Source organism: Chiloscyllium punctatum, chromosome 15 (genome assembly GCF_047496795.1).
Source record: "Chiloscyllium punctatum isolate Juve2018m chromosome 15, sChiPun1.3, whole genome shotgun sequence".
Lineage (NCBI taxonomy): Eukaryota > Metazoa > Chordata > Chondrichthyes > Orectolobiformes > Hemiscylliidae > Chiloscyllium > Chiloscyllium punctatum.
This window is the reverse complement of record NC_092753.1, coordinates 10,348,270-10,365,484: the sequence shown is the minus strand read 5'-3', so window position 1 is coordinate 10,365,484 and position 17,215 is coordinate 10,348,270. Positions and strand designations below refer to the sequence as shown.

The window sequence follows — 17,215 nt, the reverse complement described above, 5'->3', positions numbered from 1 at the left end:
TCTGTGATTGGAGGATAATCAAGGAGGGATCTGATTGGAGGATTATCAAGGAGGGATCTGTGATTGGAGGATAATCAAGGAGGGATCTGATTGGAGGATTATCAAGGAGGGATCTGTGATTGGAGGATAATCAAGGAGGGATCTGATTGGAGGATTATCAAGGAGGGATCTGTGATTGGAGGATCGTCGGTGAGGGCGAATTTTTGATTGGAGGGTCGTGGGAGTGTGGTCTGTGATTGGAGGATTGTCGAGAGGGGATCTGTGATTGGAGGATTGTCGAGGGGGATCTGTGATTGGAGGATTGTCGAGAGGGGATCTGTGATTGGAGGATTGTCAAAGGGGGATCTGTGATTGGAGGATTGTCGAGAGGGGATCTATGATTGGAGAATTGTCAAAGGGGGATCTGTGATTGGAGGATTGTCAAAGAGGGAACTGTCATTGGAGGATTGTTGAGAGGGGATCTGTGATTGGAGGATTTTCGAGAGGGCATCAATGATTGAGGGATTGTCGAGAGGGGGGACTGTGATTGGAGGATCGTCAAAGGGGGAACTGAGATTGGAGGATTGTTGAGAAGGGGTCTGTGATTGGAGGTTTGTCGAGAGGGGGTCTGTGATTGGAGGTTTGTCGAGAGGGGTTCTGTGATTGGAGGATCGTCAAGGTGTGGGTGTGAGATTGAGGGATCGTCTGACAGTCATAGAGGGAGAGTGAGTGAGTGGTCAGGGCAGAGGGGGGAGTGTGATAGACATAGAACAGTAGAGGAGGGGACACAGAGAGAGAGAATGAGAGAGGTCGGGGGCTGGAAGGGGGAGGAGGAGTGGAGGGGTTGGGGGAGGCGGAGTGGAGGGCGAGGGGAGGCAGGGTGGTGTGGTGTGGTGTCATGGCCTCCAGGGATAGCTGAACGAGAGTTTGGCAAGGAGCAGACAGGAGCAAGACCGAGAGGTGTAGGAGGAGAGAGAGAGATAAACAGAAGGGATATGGGAAGGAGGGTTGCACACAGACCTGAAGGATGACCCTGAGATAATGTCAGCTGTGTTTACAACATGCTGTGGAAATGCTGCTGGGTCTCAGGCTGGGAACAATAGCACTGAGGAAATGCTGCTGGGGTTTGGGAGGGGTTGGGTATTTAAAGAAACACGGTGACAATATCCGACAGGAAAACCAGCCGGAAGGCATTGCAGGGCCAGAGAGAATGCAGGGGAATGTAGACAAATATTGGGATGGGGAATTTGTTCCACTCCTGAACTGCCACCAGGCCAGGATCTGGATCAGGAGTTAATGCTATCCTGAACTCCCACTGTCACCGGATCGGGATCAGGTGTTAATCCTATCCTGAACCCCCACTGTCCCCAGATCGGGATCAGGTGTTAATGTTATCCTGAACACCCACTGTCCCCGGATCAGGATCAGGTGTTAATCCTATCCTGAACTCCCATTGTCCCCTGATCGGGATCAGGTGTTAATCCTATACTTAACTCCCACTGTCCCCGGATCGGGATCAGGAGTTAATGCTATCCTGAACTCCCACTGTCACCGGATCGGGATCAGGTGTTAATCCTATCCTGAACCCCCACTGTCCCCAGATCGGGATCAGGTGTTAATGTTATCCTGAACACCCACTGTCCCCGGATCAGGATCAGGTGTTAATCCTATCCTGAACTCCCATTGTCCCCTGATCGGGATCAGGTGTTAATCCTATACTTAACTCCCACTGTCCCCGGATCGGGATCAGGTGTTAATCCTATACTTAACTCCCACTGTCCCCGGATCGGGATCAGGAGTTAATGCTATCCTGAACTCCCACTGTCACCGGATCGGGATCAGGTGTTAATCCTATCCTGAACTCCCACTGTCCCCTGATCGGGATCAGGTGTTAATCCTATACTTAACTCCCACTGTCCCCGGATTGGGATCAAGTGTTAATCCTATACTTAACTCCCACTGTCCCCGGATCAGGATCAGGTGTTAATCCTATCCTGAACTCCCATTGTCCCCTGATCGGGATTAGGTGTTAATCCTATACTTAACTCCCACTGTCCCCGGATCGGGATCAGGTGTTAATCCTATACTTAACTCCCACTGTCCCCGGATCGGGATCAGGTGTTAATCCTATACTTAACTCCCACTGTCCCCGGATCGGGATCAGGTGTTAATCCTATCCTGAACTCCCACTGTCCCCAGATCGGGATCAAGATTTAGTTCCACCCTCCACCCTGCTGTTTCCGAATTGGAATCAGGAGTTAATTCCACCCTCAATGCCTGCTGTCATGGGATTTAAATTGGGAGTTAGTTCTCCAAGCTCATCCCCAATGTCCCAGGATTGGAATGAGGAAATCGCTTCCACCCCTTGTCTTGCTGGTGTCCTGGGGTCAGGATTCTGTCCTGGTGCGGGGTGATGGGGGGGGGAGCAGACAGACACAGTTCATGTTGATGGGACTGAAGTCGATGTGGTAGCTGTCTTGTATGTTGAGGTATCTCTCACTCGCACGTTACCAACCTGCTACCTGTGAAGGCTGAGCTATGTCTTGTCTCTGCACAGTAGGACTGCAGCTCTGGGCTTGCCTTAGGCAGCCCCTCACTCTGCTGGTACAGCTGCTGCAACTCGAGAAGCCGGTCGTTTCTCACTGTCCCGTCTCTGGTAGGAAGCTTCTCTTCACTGTCGCCTGGCTTTTGTCTCCCTTTTGTGCATTGTTCACTTCCTGCATGCCTGACTTCACCTCCTGAGTCCCGTGGACCCTGTGTCTCTTTCTGCATGGGGCCCTTTAATCATCTCAATCTGTCGTCGCTTGTCTCGTTCCCTTTGCACACTCTCACCGCGTTATCGGGAGGTGAATCAGTAAAACAGCTGGGCATGTTTTAAGACGAGGCGCAGGGGGCTTATTAGTGTAGCGAGAATCACAAACGGGATCATTCAGTAAGTGCTGTTGAATTGCAGAATCTATTCTCATAACCAATCTCAAAGTGCAGGAGCAAATTGCCACAGAGCTGTAAATGAAGGATCATCTCAATTCCAAATGTTAGCTTGCTCTCTCTCTCTCTACGGATGACCCCACTGTCATCTCCAACACTTCGTTTTGTTTGATTTAAGTGGTTCATTCACAAGAGACCGTGGGTCGTTACATTTGAGTTACAAATCCCACAACACCCAGGTTCTAGTCCAACAGGTTTATTTGGAACCACTAGCTTTCGGAGCACCGCTCCTTCATCAAGAACCACCTGATAAAGGAGCGTCGCTCCGAAAGCTAGTGCTTCCAAATAAACCTGTTGGACTAGAACCTGGGTGTTGTGGGGTTTGTAACTTTGTGCACCCCAGTCTAACACCGGCACCTCCACGTCATTGCATTTGAGGCAGTGCAGCGAACCTTCTCCAAATGAATTCCAGTGTCGGGGAGCCTCTCCTCTGAGGAGGGAATGGCCAGTTTTGACCGAGAGAGGAGCGATCGAACCAGAGGCACATGAGATGCGAAAGAGGATTGACAAAATTGACCTGAAGAGGATGTTTCCTCGTGTTGGGGCAGACTAGGACAAGAGGTCAGCGTTTTTCAGCTTAGGGGTAGCAGATTTAAAAGAGAATTGCAAGTCTCTCCAGAGCAGGACATTATCCACTTAATGGTAAGGTCCTAGGGAGTGTTGCTGAACAAAGAGATCTTGGAGTGCAGGTTAATAGCTCCTTGAAAGTGGAGTCGCAGGTAGATAGGATAGTGAGGAAGGTGTTTGGTATGCTTTCCTTTATTGGTCAGAGTATTGAGTACAGGAGTTGGGAGGTCATGTTGCGGCTGTACAGGACATTGGTTAGGCCATTGTTAGAATACTGCATGCAATTCTAGTCTCCTTCCTATCGGAAAAATGTTGCGAAACTTGAAAGGGTTCAGAAAGATTCACAAGGATGTGGCCCGGGGTTGGAAGGTTTGAGCTACAGGGAGAGGCTGAACAGGCTGGGGCTGTTTTCCCTGGAGTGTCGGAGGCTGAGGGGTGATCTTATAGAGGTTTATAAAATCATGAGGGGAATGGATATAGAGAATGTCATAGAGTCATAGAGATGTACAGCATGGAAACAGACCCTTTGGCCCAACCCGTCCATGCCGACCAGATATCCCAACCCAATCTAGTCCCACCTGCCAGCACCTGGCCCGTATCCCTCCAAACTCTCCCTATTCATATACCCATCCAAATGTTTTTTAAATGCTGTAATTGTACCAGCCTCCACTACATCCTCTGGCAGCTCATTCCATACACATACCACCCTCTGCGTGAAAAAGTTGCCCCTTAACTCTCTTTTATATCTTTCCCCTCTCACCCTAAACCTCTGCCCTCTAGTTCTGGACTCCCCCACCCCAGGGGTAAGACTTGTCTGTTTATTCTATCCATACCCCTCATGATGTTATAAAATTCTATGAGGTCACCCCTCAGCCTCCGACGCTCCAGGGAAAACAGCCCCAGCCTGTTCAGCCTCTCCCTATAGCTCAAATCCTCCAACCCTGGCAACATCTTTGTGAATCTTTCTGAACCCTTTCAAGTTTCACAACATCTTTCCGATAGGAAGGAGACCAGAATTGCATGCAATATTCCAACAGTGACCTAATCAACGTCCTGTACAGCTGCAACATGACCTCCCAACTCCTGTACTCAATACTCTGACCAATAAAGGAAAGCATACCAAACACCTTCTTATGGCTTTCCCCTGAGGTGGGGGAGTCCAGAACGAGAGGACATTGGTTCAAGGTGAGAGGAGAAAGATTTAAAAGGGACCTTTTTCACACAAAGGGTGATATGTGTATGGAGTGAGCTGCCAGAGGAATTGGTGGAGGCTGGTACAGTGACAGCATTTAAAAGGCATATGTGAATAGGGAAGCTTTGGATGGATATGGGTCGGATGCTGGCAGGTGGGGACGAGATTGGGTTGGGATATCTGGTCGGCATGGACGGGTTGGGCCGAAGGGTCTGTTTCCATGCTGTACATCTCTATGACTCTAAAGGATCACACGAATCCATGGAATTTGCTATCCCAGGGAGTGGTGGAAACCTGGTCAATCAGTAAATTTAAATTATTAATTGGTAACGGGTAAAAGGATTATGGGAAGGGGGCAGGAAAGCGGAGTTGATGATGCAATCTATATTGAAAGATGAAGGCAGACTCGAGGGGCTGAATGGCCTCCTCCTCATCCTAGCCCTTCTGCCCTGAGACGCAATGGGGTCCCATGCTCTGCAAGCAAAAGGCACACTTCCAAACTGTGCAACTTTGTGTGGCCTTGGCCAACAGGAGCCAGTGGGTAACCTCCTCTCCTGTTGGGGTGAATTGTTGAAATTTGGCATTCTTGCACTCGGTCCTGATGAGGGAGAAGGAAAGCAGAACTGCAACCCATCTCCCCATTTCCATAATCGAGTGGGCCGTCCGTTCCTCACCGCGTGGGCGTGAGTGGGATCTGGCTTGCTCCACCTCCCACTTTGCAACCGCGATGAGAAAACGGAGTTAATCCCAAAATAAACCTGTTGGACTATAACCTGGTGTTGGGGAAGCACACTAGCTTTCGGAGCACTGCTCCTTCAGGCGGTTGTGGAGTATAAGATCGTAAGGCACAGAATTTATAGCGAAAGGTCAGAGCGTCAAGCAACTGAAATGATATTTTGAACAAACACCTGGATTGTTTGTTGTGGGATGCTGCACATTGAGAGAAAGATGACGCTCTCAGGGACTGGAAGAGGGTGCAGGCTGGAACGTCCCTCCTAGCTGGGCTGGGGCGAGGGTTGGGATTATTCAGGGGGGTTTGTGTGCGGGGATTGAACCCCCCTCACCACCCTCCCTCATCCTTTCCCTGGTGTGCGGGCGACAAGACTGACAGGAGCTTATCTTGTTTGTCCCCCCCCCCCCAGAGGCAGTACGGAAGAGCTGCTCCGAGGCTGCACTGACCATGACCACCAGCAGCAGCAGCAGCACCACCTCCAGCAGCTCGTTCACAGACCTGGAGCAGAGCTTCGTGATGAGCCGGACCTGCCAGGAGCAGGGAGAGAGCAGCAGCCCAGCCCCGGGCACTCCGAGCCGGTCACAGCCGCCAGCCAGGAGCGGTCAGCGAGCCTCTTTCTACCAGGACGGGGAAGAGGAGGAGGAGGAGGAGGCACCGTCGCAACCCGGGGCGCAGCGGGACCCAGTTCCCCGAGGGGTTCGAGCCCCTGCGCAGCCAGGCAGCGGCGGCCAGCATCAAACTGCAGAGCTCGGCCATCGTCAGGAACCCCTTCATGTCACCGCTGCTGGCCACAGATGACATGCTCCAGGGGCTGCCCCCGGTCCACCTGGTGGTGAGTGTGACCCTGCGGTGCTCTCCGTTCACCCCACCCTCCCCCCACCTTCGTCTGGGCGATCCCTTCACCCCGGCACCCCCACCGTGAGGGGCGAGAGGGTGTCAGGGGCAGTCCGAGGTCAGTGTAGGGGGGGGAGTGGGTCTCAGGGGGTCCCAGGTCAGGGTAGGGGGGAGAGGGTTTGAGGGCAGAGATGGTCTCAGGGGGTCGTGGGTCAGGGTGGGGAGGGGGGGGGGAGAGAGAGTTGTAGGGGGAGAGGGTCTCAGGGGGTCCCGGGAGTTGGGGGAGGGTTTGAGGGGGGAGTGGGTCCCAGGGGGTCCCAGGTCAGTGTGGGGGGGGGGAGGATCTCAGGAGGTCTCGGGTCAGGGTGGGGGGTGAGGGTTTGAGGCCGGAAATGGTCTCAGGGGGGTCTCAGGTCAGTGTAGGGGGGAGAGGGTTTGTGGGGGAGAGGGTCTCAGGGGGTCCCGGGTCAGGGTGGAGGGGAGAGGGTTTGAGGGGGGAGTGGGTATCAGGGGGTCTCAGGTCAGTGTAGGGGGGAGAGGGTTTGTGGGGGAGAGGGTCTCAGGGGGTCCCGGGGGTTTGGGGGAGGGTTTGAGGGGGGAGAGGGTCTCGGGGGGTCCCGGGTCAGGGTGGGGGGGGAGAGGGTTTCAGGGGGTCCCGGGTCAGGGTGAGGGGAGAGCGTCTGAGGGGGGTCCCGGGTTTGTGGGGGGAGAGGGTCTGAGGGGGGTCCCGGGTTTGTGGGGGGAGAGGGTCTGAGGGGGGTCCCGGGTCAGGGTGGGGGGAGAGAGTCTCGGGGGGTCCCGGGTCAGGGTGGGGGGAGAGTGTCTCGGGGGGGGTCCTGGGTTTGTGGGGGGAGAGGGTCTCAGGGGGGTCCCGGGTTTGTGGGGGGAGAGGGTCTCGGGGGGGTCCCGGGTCAGTGGTGGGGGAGAGGGTCTCAGGGGGGTCCCGGGTCAGGGTGGGGGGAGAGAGTCTCGGGGGGGTCCCGGGTCAGGGTGGGGGGAGAGAGTCTCGGGGGGGTCCCGGGTCAGGGTGGGGGGAGAGAGTCTCGGGGGGGTCCCGGGTCAGGGTGGGGGGAGAGAGTCTCGGGGGGGTCCTGGGTTTGTGGGGGGAGAGGGTCTCAGGGGGGTCCCGGGTCAGGGTGGGGGGAGAGAGTCTCGGGGGGGTCCTGGGTTTGTGGGGGGAGAGGGTCTCGGGGGGCCCCGGGTTTGTGGGGGGAGAGGGTCTCGGGGGGGGTCCTGGGTTTGTGGGGGAGAGGGTCTCGGGGGGGTCCCGGGTCAGGGTGGGGGGAGAGAGTCTCGGGGGGGTCCTGGGTTTGTGGGGGGAGAGGGTCTCAGGGGGGTCCCGGGTCAGGGTGGGGGGAGAGAGTCTCGGGGGGGTCCCGGGTTTGTGGGGGAGAGGGTCTCAGGGGGGTCCCGGGTCAGGGTGGGGGGAGAGAGTCTCGGGGGGGTCCCGGGTTTGTGGGGGGAGAGGGTCTGAGGGGGGTCCCGGGTCAGGGTGGGGGGAGAGTGTCTCGGGGGGGGTCCTGGGTTTGTGGGGGGAGAGGGTCTCAGGGGGGTCCCGGGTCAGGGTGGGGGGAGAGAGTCTCGGGGGGGGTCCCGGGTTTGTGGGGGAGAGGGTCTCAGGGGGGTCCCGGGTCAGGGTGGGGGGAGAGAGTCTCGGGGGGGTCCCGGGTTTGTGGGGGGAGAGGGTCTGAGGGGGGTCCCGGGTCAGGGTGGGGGGAGAGAGTCTCGGGGGGGTCCCGGGTCAGGGTGGGGGGAGAGGGTCTCGGGGGGGTCCTGGGTTTGTGGGGGGAGAGGGTCTCGGGGGGGTCCCGGGTTTGTGGGGGGAGAGGGTCTCGGGGGGGGTCCTGGGTTTGTGGGGGAGAGGGTCTCGGGGGTTCCCGGGTCAGTGTAGGGGGAGAGGGTCTCGGGGGTCCCGGGTTTGTGGGGGAGAGGTTCTCGGGGGTCCCGGGTCAGGGTGGGGGGGAGAGTGTTTTGTGGGAGGGGGTACTCCCTCTGGTACCTCTTACCCCTGGAGCTGGGGAGAGTCTCAGCTCCACCCTCAGGGAGGCACTGCATGTGAACTGAGCTGTCACACTCCCCCCTCCCCCACCACCCAAGGGGAGGGTGGGGTCCCACAGCCTGCCCACTGAAGTACAGTGCACTCCGTGGGATCCTGCTGTGCACACATTGGCCTCTGCACGTCTGTGGCTCCTAACTGGGATGGTGGATGGGGGGTGGGGTTGCTCTGGGCTGGGGAGGGGTGTGTTTGGGTGGGGGTTGGGGTGGGGTTGCTGTGGGCGGGGGAGGGGTGTGTTTGGGTGTGTTGTGGGTGGGGTTGCTGTGGGCGGGGGAGGGTGTGTTGGGGTGGGGGTTGGGGTGGGGTTGCTGTGGGCTGGGGAGGGGTGTGTTGGGGTGGGGGTTGGGGTGGGGTTGCTGTGGGCTGGGGAGGGGTGTGTTGGGGTGGGGGTTGGGGTGGGGTTGCTGTGGGCTGGGGAGGGGTGTGTTGGGGTGGGGGTTGGGGTGGGGCTGCTGTGCGTGGGGGAGGGGTGTGTTGTGGGGGGGTTGGGGTGGGGGTTGCTGTGGGCGGGGGTGGGGTGTGTTGGGGTGGGGTGTGTTGGGGTGGGGGGGTGGGGTTGCTGTGGGCTGGGGAGGGCTGTGTTGGGGTGGGGTATGTGTTGGGGTGGGGGTGTGGGTTTGCTGTGGGCAGGGGAGGGGTGTGTTGTGGGGGGAGGGGGGGACCATGTTGGGGGCATTCACCAACTCATCGTTGGGGTCAGGTGTTCACGATGCTTTTCCTGTTCCCCCCCCCCATGTCCTATACACATCCCCATCCTCTTCCTGCCCCCTCCCCCTCAATCCCTCCCTCACCCTACTCCCCCTCCTAACCCTCTCCCTGCTCACTCCCTCCCTCCTCACTCTCCCCCTCCTCACTCTCCCCCTCCTCACTCTCCCTGTCCTCACTCTCTCCCCCACTCCCTCCCTCCTCACTCTCCCCCCTCCTCACTCTTCCCCTCCTCACACTCTTTGCCTCACTCTCTCCCCCTCCTCACTCCCTCCCCCTCACTCCCAACCCCCACTCCCTCCCCCTCCTCACTCCCTCCCCCTCACTCCCACCCCCCACTCCCTCCCCCTCACTTACTCCCTCCCCCTCACTCCCACCCCCCACTCCCTCCCCCTCACTTACTCCCTCCCCCTCACTTCCTCCCCCTCACTCCCACCCCCTCACTCCCACCCCCCACTCCCTCCCCCTCACTTACTCCCTCCCCCTCACTCCCTCCCACTCCCTCCCCCCTCACTCACTCCCTCCCTCCCTCCCTCACTCCCCCCCGCCCCCCCCCCCCAACTAGGCGTGTGCCCTGGACCCAATGCTGGATGATTCGGTGATGTTTGCCAAGCGGCTGAGGAGTGTGGGCCAGCCAGTCACCCTGCAGGTAGTGGAGGACCTGCCTCATGGCTTCCTGAGCCTGTCCCACCTCTCCCGCGAGACCAAGGAGGCCTCCAGCATCTGTGTGGACCGCATCCGTGAGGTCTTCCAGGGTCGATCAGCCGCCGGCCAGACCCGCAAGCACCGCAAGCTGGAGAGGCTGGTCGCCAGGGCACCATCAGCGGTGGAGGTCAGGCAGACGGCAGACCTGACGGTGGTCACCAACACCGAAATCGGAGCCTAGATCCTTGCACCGGCTACACTCTCCCCTCGCGGGATCCTACTGGAGGGGAGGGGAGGGGAGGGGCGCTTCTCCGAGACCACGCGGAATGCCTGCCGTTTCCGTCTCACCGGGCGCAGAGCCCTCGGGAAGGGCACTCACTGTTAACAGGGCTGAGGGACTGCGCACAGAGCTGAGCTCCCAGTGTGCACAGTGAGACCCTGGTGTACGGCCTGGAGCTGACTGAGCTCCCTGAGCAACACTGGGTCTGGGTGACAGCGAGCTCTTAATGGAGACCACAGCACAATGCTTCCTTTCAACCAGGGCTGGGGAGGTGCAATTCACTTCATCCCCATCGGTTGGATGCTGCCTTCATGCGTTTGTACATGCCTGTCTGCCTGTGTGTATCTGACAGGTCATACGTTTCTGTGTCTGTGTGTACACATATGTCTGTTTGTATTTTCCTCTGTGTGTGTGTGTGTGTGTGTGTGTGTGTGTGTATATATACATGCACCTACATGTCTGTCTATTTGACAGTTTGTGTTTATGTGTGTGTGTGTGTGTATATATACATGCACCTACATGTCTGACTATTTGACAGTTTGTGTTTATGTGTGTGTGTGTGTATACACGCACCTCTATGTCTGTCTATTTGACAGTTTGTGTTTGTGTGTGTGTGTGTGTATATATACATGCACCTCTATGTCTGACTATTTGACAGTTTGTGTTTATGTGTGTGTGTGTGTATACACGCACCTCTATGTCTGTCTATTTGACAGTTTGTGTTTATGTGTGTGTGTGTGTATATATACACGCACCCATATGTCTGACTATTTGACAGTTTGTGTTTATGTGTGTGTGTGTGTATACACGCACCTCTATGTCTGTCTATTTGACAGTTTGTGTTTATGTGTGTTTGTGTTTATGTGTGTGTGTGTATACACGCACCCATATGTCTGTCTATTTGACAGTTTGTGTGTATGTGTGTGCGCGTGTTTGTGTATATACATGCACCTACATGTCTGTCTATTTGACAGTTTGTGTGTATGTGTGTGTATATATACATGCACCTATATGTCTGTCTATTTGACAGTTTGTGTTTATGTGTGTGTGTATGTATATACATGCACCTACATGTCTGTCTATTTGACAGTTTGTGTGTATGTGTGTGTATATATACATGCACCTATATGTCTGTCTATTTGACAGTTTGTGTTTATGTGTGTGTGTATGTATATACATGCACCTATATGTCTGTCTATTTGACAGTTTGTGTTTATGTGTGTGTGTATGTATATACATGCACCTATATGTCTGTCTATTTGACAGTTTGTGTTTGTGTGTGTGTGTGTGTGTATATATGCACCCATATATCTGTCTATTTGTATCTGACGGGTTTGTATTTACATGTATGTGTGTCTGTGTGAGAGAGTGTGTGTGTGTATGTACATATGCATATGTCTATTTGTGTCTGACAGTTTCTGTGTGTGTGTGTGTGTGTGTGTGGGCAGGGTTTTTTGGTCTGACTGTTTTACTGTGTGTCTGTGTGTGTGTGCCTAGGTCTATGTTTCTATGTTCTTGCAAGTCCACACCTCTCCACTGACGTTAAATTCTTCAACTGTGTACATAGACCTGTACATGATTTTAAATGAATTCCTTCTGCTGCTTTTACATTGTTGTCAGAGGCAGTGTACTTATTGTCTTACCTCCTGTGTAGTGAGCTTCCCCCCCCCCCCCGCTTCACCCCGCCCAGTGCCCACTTCCCTTGTCACGGTGATCCCTGAGTGCTCTCTCAAACTGTGTGTATTCTGCTATGAAGCTGCTGCGCAAATTGTCAGCTGCAGAGCAAGCTGCAACTCTGCGAGGGATCTGTTACACTGGCTGACTCAGGGTAATTCAGACCCCCCCCCCCCCCCCCCCCCAGTGCCCAGGGCTAACCGGGCACAGTTGAGGGGAGTGGGCAGGAGGGAGACTCAGGGGGTTCCCTGCGTTGATGCTATTGAAGTCATTACCCAATGGCCTGTTGAGTGACCCTGCCGCCAGTGTGTTTCAGACAGGAGCACTCTTCGTTCTCTCAGTCGTACACGCTCCTTTGACAAAGCATTTGGAAAGCAGACCTGCTCATTCTCAGGCCTTTCCCAAGTGGGACCACTTGCTGCCCACCCATTCTGAGCGGCTCTCTCACAGATGGAAACGTTCTGACCAGCTCTCCTAACTCGGCCTTCTCCTGTTCACGGACAGCAGTCCCATCAATACACATCACGCTGTTGGGAAATTCCATGGAACTACAGGCAGCTCCACGGCCAAAATGAAGAGAATATTAGGGAACCAGGTCAATACAGTTTAATGAAGAGAATATTAGGGAACCAGGTCAATACAGTTTAATTCAACAGCATGGTTCATGTGGATGATGAAACTCCCTCCCACATCTTTCTTCCAAAAGCACTCTCTCTCTCTGACCCAATTCTCCTCACTCTCTTTCTCTCTCTCTCTCTTTCCCCCTCTCCCTCTAACCCATTTCCCTCTCTCTGACCCATTCACTCCCGTAAACGATTTCCCTTCTCTCTCCCTCTAACCCATTTCCCTCTCTCTCTCTCTGACCCAATTCTCCTCACTTTCTCTTTCCCTCTCTCTCTTCCCCCCCCCTCCCTCTAACCTATTTCCCTCTCTCTCTGACCCATTCACTGCCGTGAACGATTTTCTCTCTCTCTCTCTCTCTGACCCATTTCCCCTCTCTCTCTGACCCAATTCTCCTTACTCTCTTTCTCTCTCCCTCCCTCTTCCCCCCTCCCTCTAACCCTTTTCCATCTCTCTCTCCCTCTGACCCCTTTCCCCTCTCTCTCCCTGACCCATTCACTCCCGTGAACCATTTCCCCTCTCTCTCTCTCTCTCTCTCTGACCCATTCCCTTTCTCTCTCTCTCCTCTCTCAGACCCATTTTCCCCTCGGGCAGCTGTCTGTGAGGAGTTTGCACATTCTCCCCATATCTGCGTAGGTTTCCTCCCATAGTCCAAAGATGTGCAGGGTGGATTGGCCGTGCTAATTTATCTCATAGTGCCCAGGGATGTACAGGTTAGGGTGGATTGGCCGTGCTTAACTGTCCCATAGTGTCCAGGGATGTACAGGTTAGGGTGGATTAGCCATGCTAAATTGTCCCATAGTGTTCAGGAATGTGTAGGTTAGGGTGGATTGGCCATGCTAAATTGTCCCATAGTGCCCAGGGATGTGCAGGTTAGGGTGGATTGGCCATGCTAAATTGTCCCATAGTGCCCAGGGATGTGCAGGTTAGGGTGGATTGGCCGTGCTTAACTGTTCCATAGTGTCCAGGGATGTGCAGGTTAGGGTGGATTGGCCATGCTAAGTTATCTCATAGTGCCCAGGGATGTACAGGTTAGGGTGGATTGGCCGTGCTAATTTATCCCATGGTGCCCAGGGATGTGCAGGTTAGGGTGGATTGGCCATGCTAAATTGTCCCATAGTGTTCAGGAATGTGTAGGTTTGGGTGGATTGGCCGTGCTTAATTGTCCCATAGTGCCCAGGGATGTACGGGTTAGGGTGGATTGGCCGTGCTAAATTGTCCCATGGTGTACAGGGATGTGTAGGTTAGGGTGGATTGGCCATGCTAACGTATCCCATAATGCTCAGGGATATGTAGGTTAGGGTGGATTGGCCATGCTAAATTGTCCCATAGTGTCCAGGGATGTAAGGTTAGAGTAGATTGGCCATGCTAAATTGTCTTGCTCCCTGTTTGGATGAGGAAAAGGGCTCTGGACAGGATGAGCCAACTGACCTCGGCACCATGGTGCAGAAGGCCATTCAAGAGGGGGGAGTTAATAGACAAGTAGTGGTTATAGGGGATTCGATAATTAGGGGGACAGATAGTATCCTTGGGAGTCTCGCATGGTGTGTTGCCTGCCCGGTGCCAGGGTGTGGGACATCTCCGACGGGCTTGAAAGGATATTGGAGCCGGAGGGGGAGGATCCAGTTGTTGTGGTCCACGTTGGGACTAACAACATAGGCAAGGCTAGGGTGGAGGACCTGTTTGGGGATTACGAGGCACGAGGCATGAAATTGAAGCACAGGTCCTCAAGGGTCATAATCTCCGGATTACTGCCCGAGCCACGTGCCAATTGGCAAAGGGATAATAAAATTAGGCAAGTAAACACATGGCTAAGGGATTGGTGTGAGAAAGAGGGATTCCACTTCATGGGGCATTGGCATCAGTTTTGGAACAGGGGGGGATCTGTACCGTTGGGACGGTCTCCACCTGAACCGATCAGGTACCAATGTTCTAGCGAAGAGGATAAATAGGGTGGTCAGTAGGACTTTAAACTTCTGAGTTGGGGGGAAGGGAAAGTGAAAATAACAGGGAGTATGGAGTTAAATGGAAAGATAAGCAGCAGGATAGCATGTGTCCAGGCGGATTTAAAATTGAGGCAGACTAGGAATGCAGAAAAAAACAAGGATAACTTAGGACATCATATGACTTCCAATATCTCTAATGATAAGAAAGTTAGCATTAAGGTGCTTTACCTGAATGCGCGTAGCATTCATAACAAAGCAGATGAACTAATGGCTCAGATCATAGTGAATGATTATGATGTGGTAGGCATCACAGAGACTTGGTTACAGAGGGGTCAGGACTGGCAGTTAAACCTCCAAGGATTTTCAACTTATTGAAAAGACAGGGAGGTCGGCAGAGGGGGTGGGGTTGCCTTGTTAGTTAAGAACAATATTAAATCTATGGCACTGAATGACATAGCGTCAGATGATGTGGAGTCTGTGTGGGTGGAATTGAGGAACCACAAAGGCAAAAAAAAACATAATTGGAGTTGTGTACAGACCTCCTAACAGTGGTCAGGACCAGGGGTGCAACATGTACCGGGAAATAGAGAAGACATGTCAGAAAGGCAGGGTCACAGTGATCATGGGAGACTTCAATATGCAGGTGGACTGGGTAAATAATGTTGCCAGTGGATCCAAAGAAAGGGAATTCATGGAATGCTTACAGGATGGCTTTTTGGAACAGCTTGTCATGGAGCCCACAAGGGAGCAGGCTATTCTGGACCTAGTGCTTTGCAATGAACCAGACTTTATAAAAGATCTTAAAGTAAGGGAACCCTTAGGAAGCAGCGATCATAATATGGTAGAGTTCAGTCTGGAGTTTGAAAGAGAGAAGGCAAAATCGGATGTAATGGTGTTACAGTTAAATAAAGGTAATTATGAGGGCATGAGAGAGGAACTGATAAAAATAGACTAGAAGCAGAGGCTACCGGGGAAGACAGTAGAGCAAAAATGGCAGGAGTTTGTGGGTATAATTAAGGACACTGTACAGAGGTTCATCCCCAAGAAAAGAAAGATTATCCAGGGAGGGATTAGACAGCCATGGCTGACAAAGGAAGTCAGGAAATGTATTAAAGAAAAAGAGAGATCCTACGAAGTGGCCAAGAGCAGTGGGAAATCGGAAGATTGGGAAGGCTACAAAAACAAACAGAGGATAACAAAGAGAGTAATAAGAAAGGAGAGGATCAAATATGAAGGTAGGCTAGCCAGTAAGATTAGAAACGATAGTAAAAGTTTCTTTCAATACATAAGAAACAAACGACAGGCAAAAGTAGACATTGGGCCACTTCAAACTGATGCTGGGAGCCTAGTGATGGGAGATAAGGAAATAGCTGGAGAACTTAACAAGTACTTTGCGTCAGTTTTCACAGTGGAAGACAGGAGTAATATCCCAACAATTAAAGGGAGTCAGGAGGCTGAGTTGAGTATGGTTGCCATATTACAAAAGAGATAGTGCTAGAAAAGCTAAAAAGTCTTTAAATTGATAAATCTCCTGGCCGTGATGGGCTACATCCTAGAGTTCTGAGAGAGGTGGCTGAGGAAATAGCAGAGGCATTGGTTGAGATCTTTCAAGAGTCACTGGAGTCAGGAAAGGTCCCGGACGATTGGAAGATGGCTGTTGTAACCCCATTGTTCAAGAAAGGATCAAGACAAAAGATGGAAAATTATAGGCCAATTAGCCTAACCTCGGTTGTTGGTAAAATTCTAGAATCCATCATTAAGGATGAGGTTTCTAAATTCTTAGAGGAGCAGAGTCTGATTAGAACAAGTCAACATGGATTTAGTAAAGGGAGGTCGTGCCTGAAAAACCTGTTGGTATTCTTTGAAGAGGTGACAAGTAGGTTAGACCGGGGAAACCCAGTGGATGTGGTCTATCTAGACTTCCAAAAGGCCTTTGATAAGGTGCCACACGGGAGGCTGCTGAGCAAGGTGAGGGCCCATGGTATTCGAGGTGAGCTACTGGGATGGATTGAGGATTGGCTGTCTGACAGAAGGCAGACAGTTGGGAAAAAGGTTCTTTTTCAGAATGGCAGCTGGTGACGAGCGGTGTCCCGCAGGGTTCAGTGTTGGGGCTACAGCTGTTCGCATTATATATTAATGATCTGGATGAAGGGACTGGGGGCATTCTAGCGAAGTTTGCAGATGATACGAAGTTAGGTGGACAGGCAGGTAGTACCGAGGAAGTGGGGAGGCTGCAGAAGGATCTAGACAGTTTGGGAGAGTGGTCCAGGAAATGGCTGATGGAATTCAACGTGAACAAATGCGAGGTCTTGCACTTTGGCAAAAAGAATAAAAGCACAGACTACTTTCTAAACGGTGAGAAAATTCGTAAAGCCAAAGTACAAAGGGATCTGGGAGTGCGAGTCGAGGATTCTCTAAAGGTCAACATGCAGGTTGAGTCCATGATTAAGAAAGCGAATGCAGTGTTGTCACTAATCTCAAGAGGGTTGGAATATAAAAGCACCATTGTGCTACTGAGACTTTATAAAGCTCTGGTTAGGCCCCATTTGGAGTACTGTGTCCAGTTTTGGTCCCCACACCTCAGGAAGGACATACTGGCACTGGAGCGTGTCCAGCGGAGATTCACACGGATGATCCCTGGGATGGTTGGTCTAACATACGAGGAATGGCTGAGGATCTTGGGATTGTATTCATTGGAGTTTAGAAGATTAAGGGGAGACTTAATAGAGACGTACAAGATAATACATGGCTTGGAAAGGGTGGACGCTAGGAAATTGTTTCCGTTAGGTGAGTAGAATAGGACCCGTGGACACAGCCTTAGAATTAGAGGGGGTAAATTCAGAACAGAAATGCGGAGACATTTCTTCAGCCAGAGAGTGGTGGGCCTGTGGAATTCATTGCCGCAGAGTGCAGTGGAGGCCGGGACGCTAAATATCTTCAAGGCAGAGATTGATAGATTCTTGTTGTCTCGAGGAATTAAGGGCTATGGGGAGAA

General features: G+C 53.1%; 2 protein-coding genes across 2 annotated transcripts in view; both read left to right on the top strand.

Annotated features, from left to right (window-relative positions):
- Window positions 1–17,215, top strand: part of cog3 (component of oligomeric golgi complex 3) — a 522,289-nt gene that overhangs the window by 363,310 nt on the left and 141,764 nt on the right. The window lies entirely within an intron of this gene.
- Window positions 2,520–11,587, top strand: LOC140486045 (hormone-sensitive lipase-like). Its single transcript, XM_072584628.1, has 3 exons — window positions 2,520–2,635; window positions 5,869–6,291; window positions 9,620–11,587. Exons 2-3 carry the CDS (start codon window positions 6,232–6,234, stop codon window positions 9,938–9,940), a joined length of 381 nt encoding a protein of 126 aa, XP_072440729.1. The 5' UTR covers window positions 2,520–2,635; window positions 5,869–6,231; the 3' UTR covers window positions 9,941–11,587.

Excerpts from the sequence above, each read along its gene's own strand:
- LOC140486045 (XM_072584628.1), top strand. The coding sequence starts at position 6,232 with ATGTCACCGCTGCTGGCCACAGATGACATGCTCCAGGGGCTGCCCCCG. Across the intron at positions 6,292-9,619 it reads TGCCCCCGGTCCACCTGGTG|GCGTGTGCCCTGGACCCAAT; the intron begins GTGAGTGTGACC and ends CCCCCCAACTAG.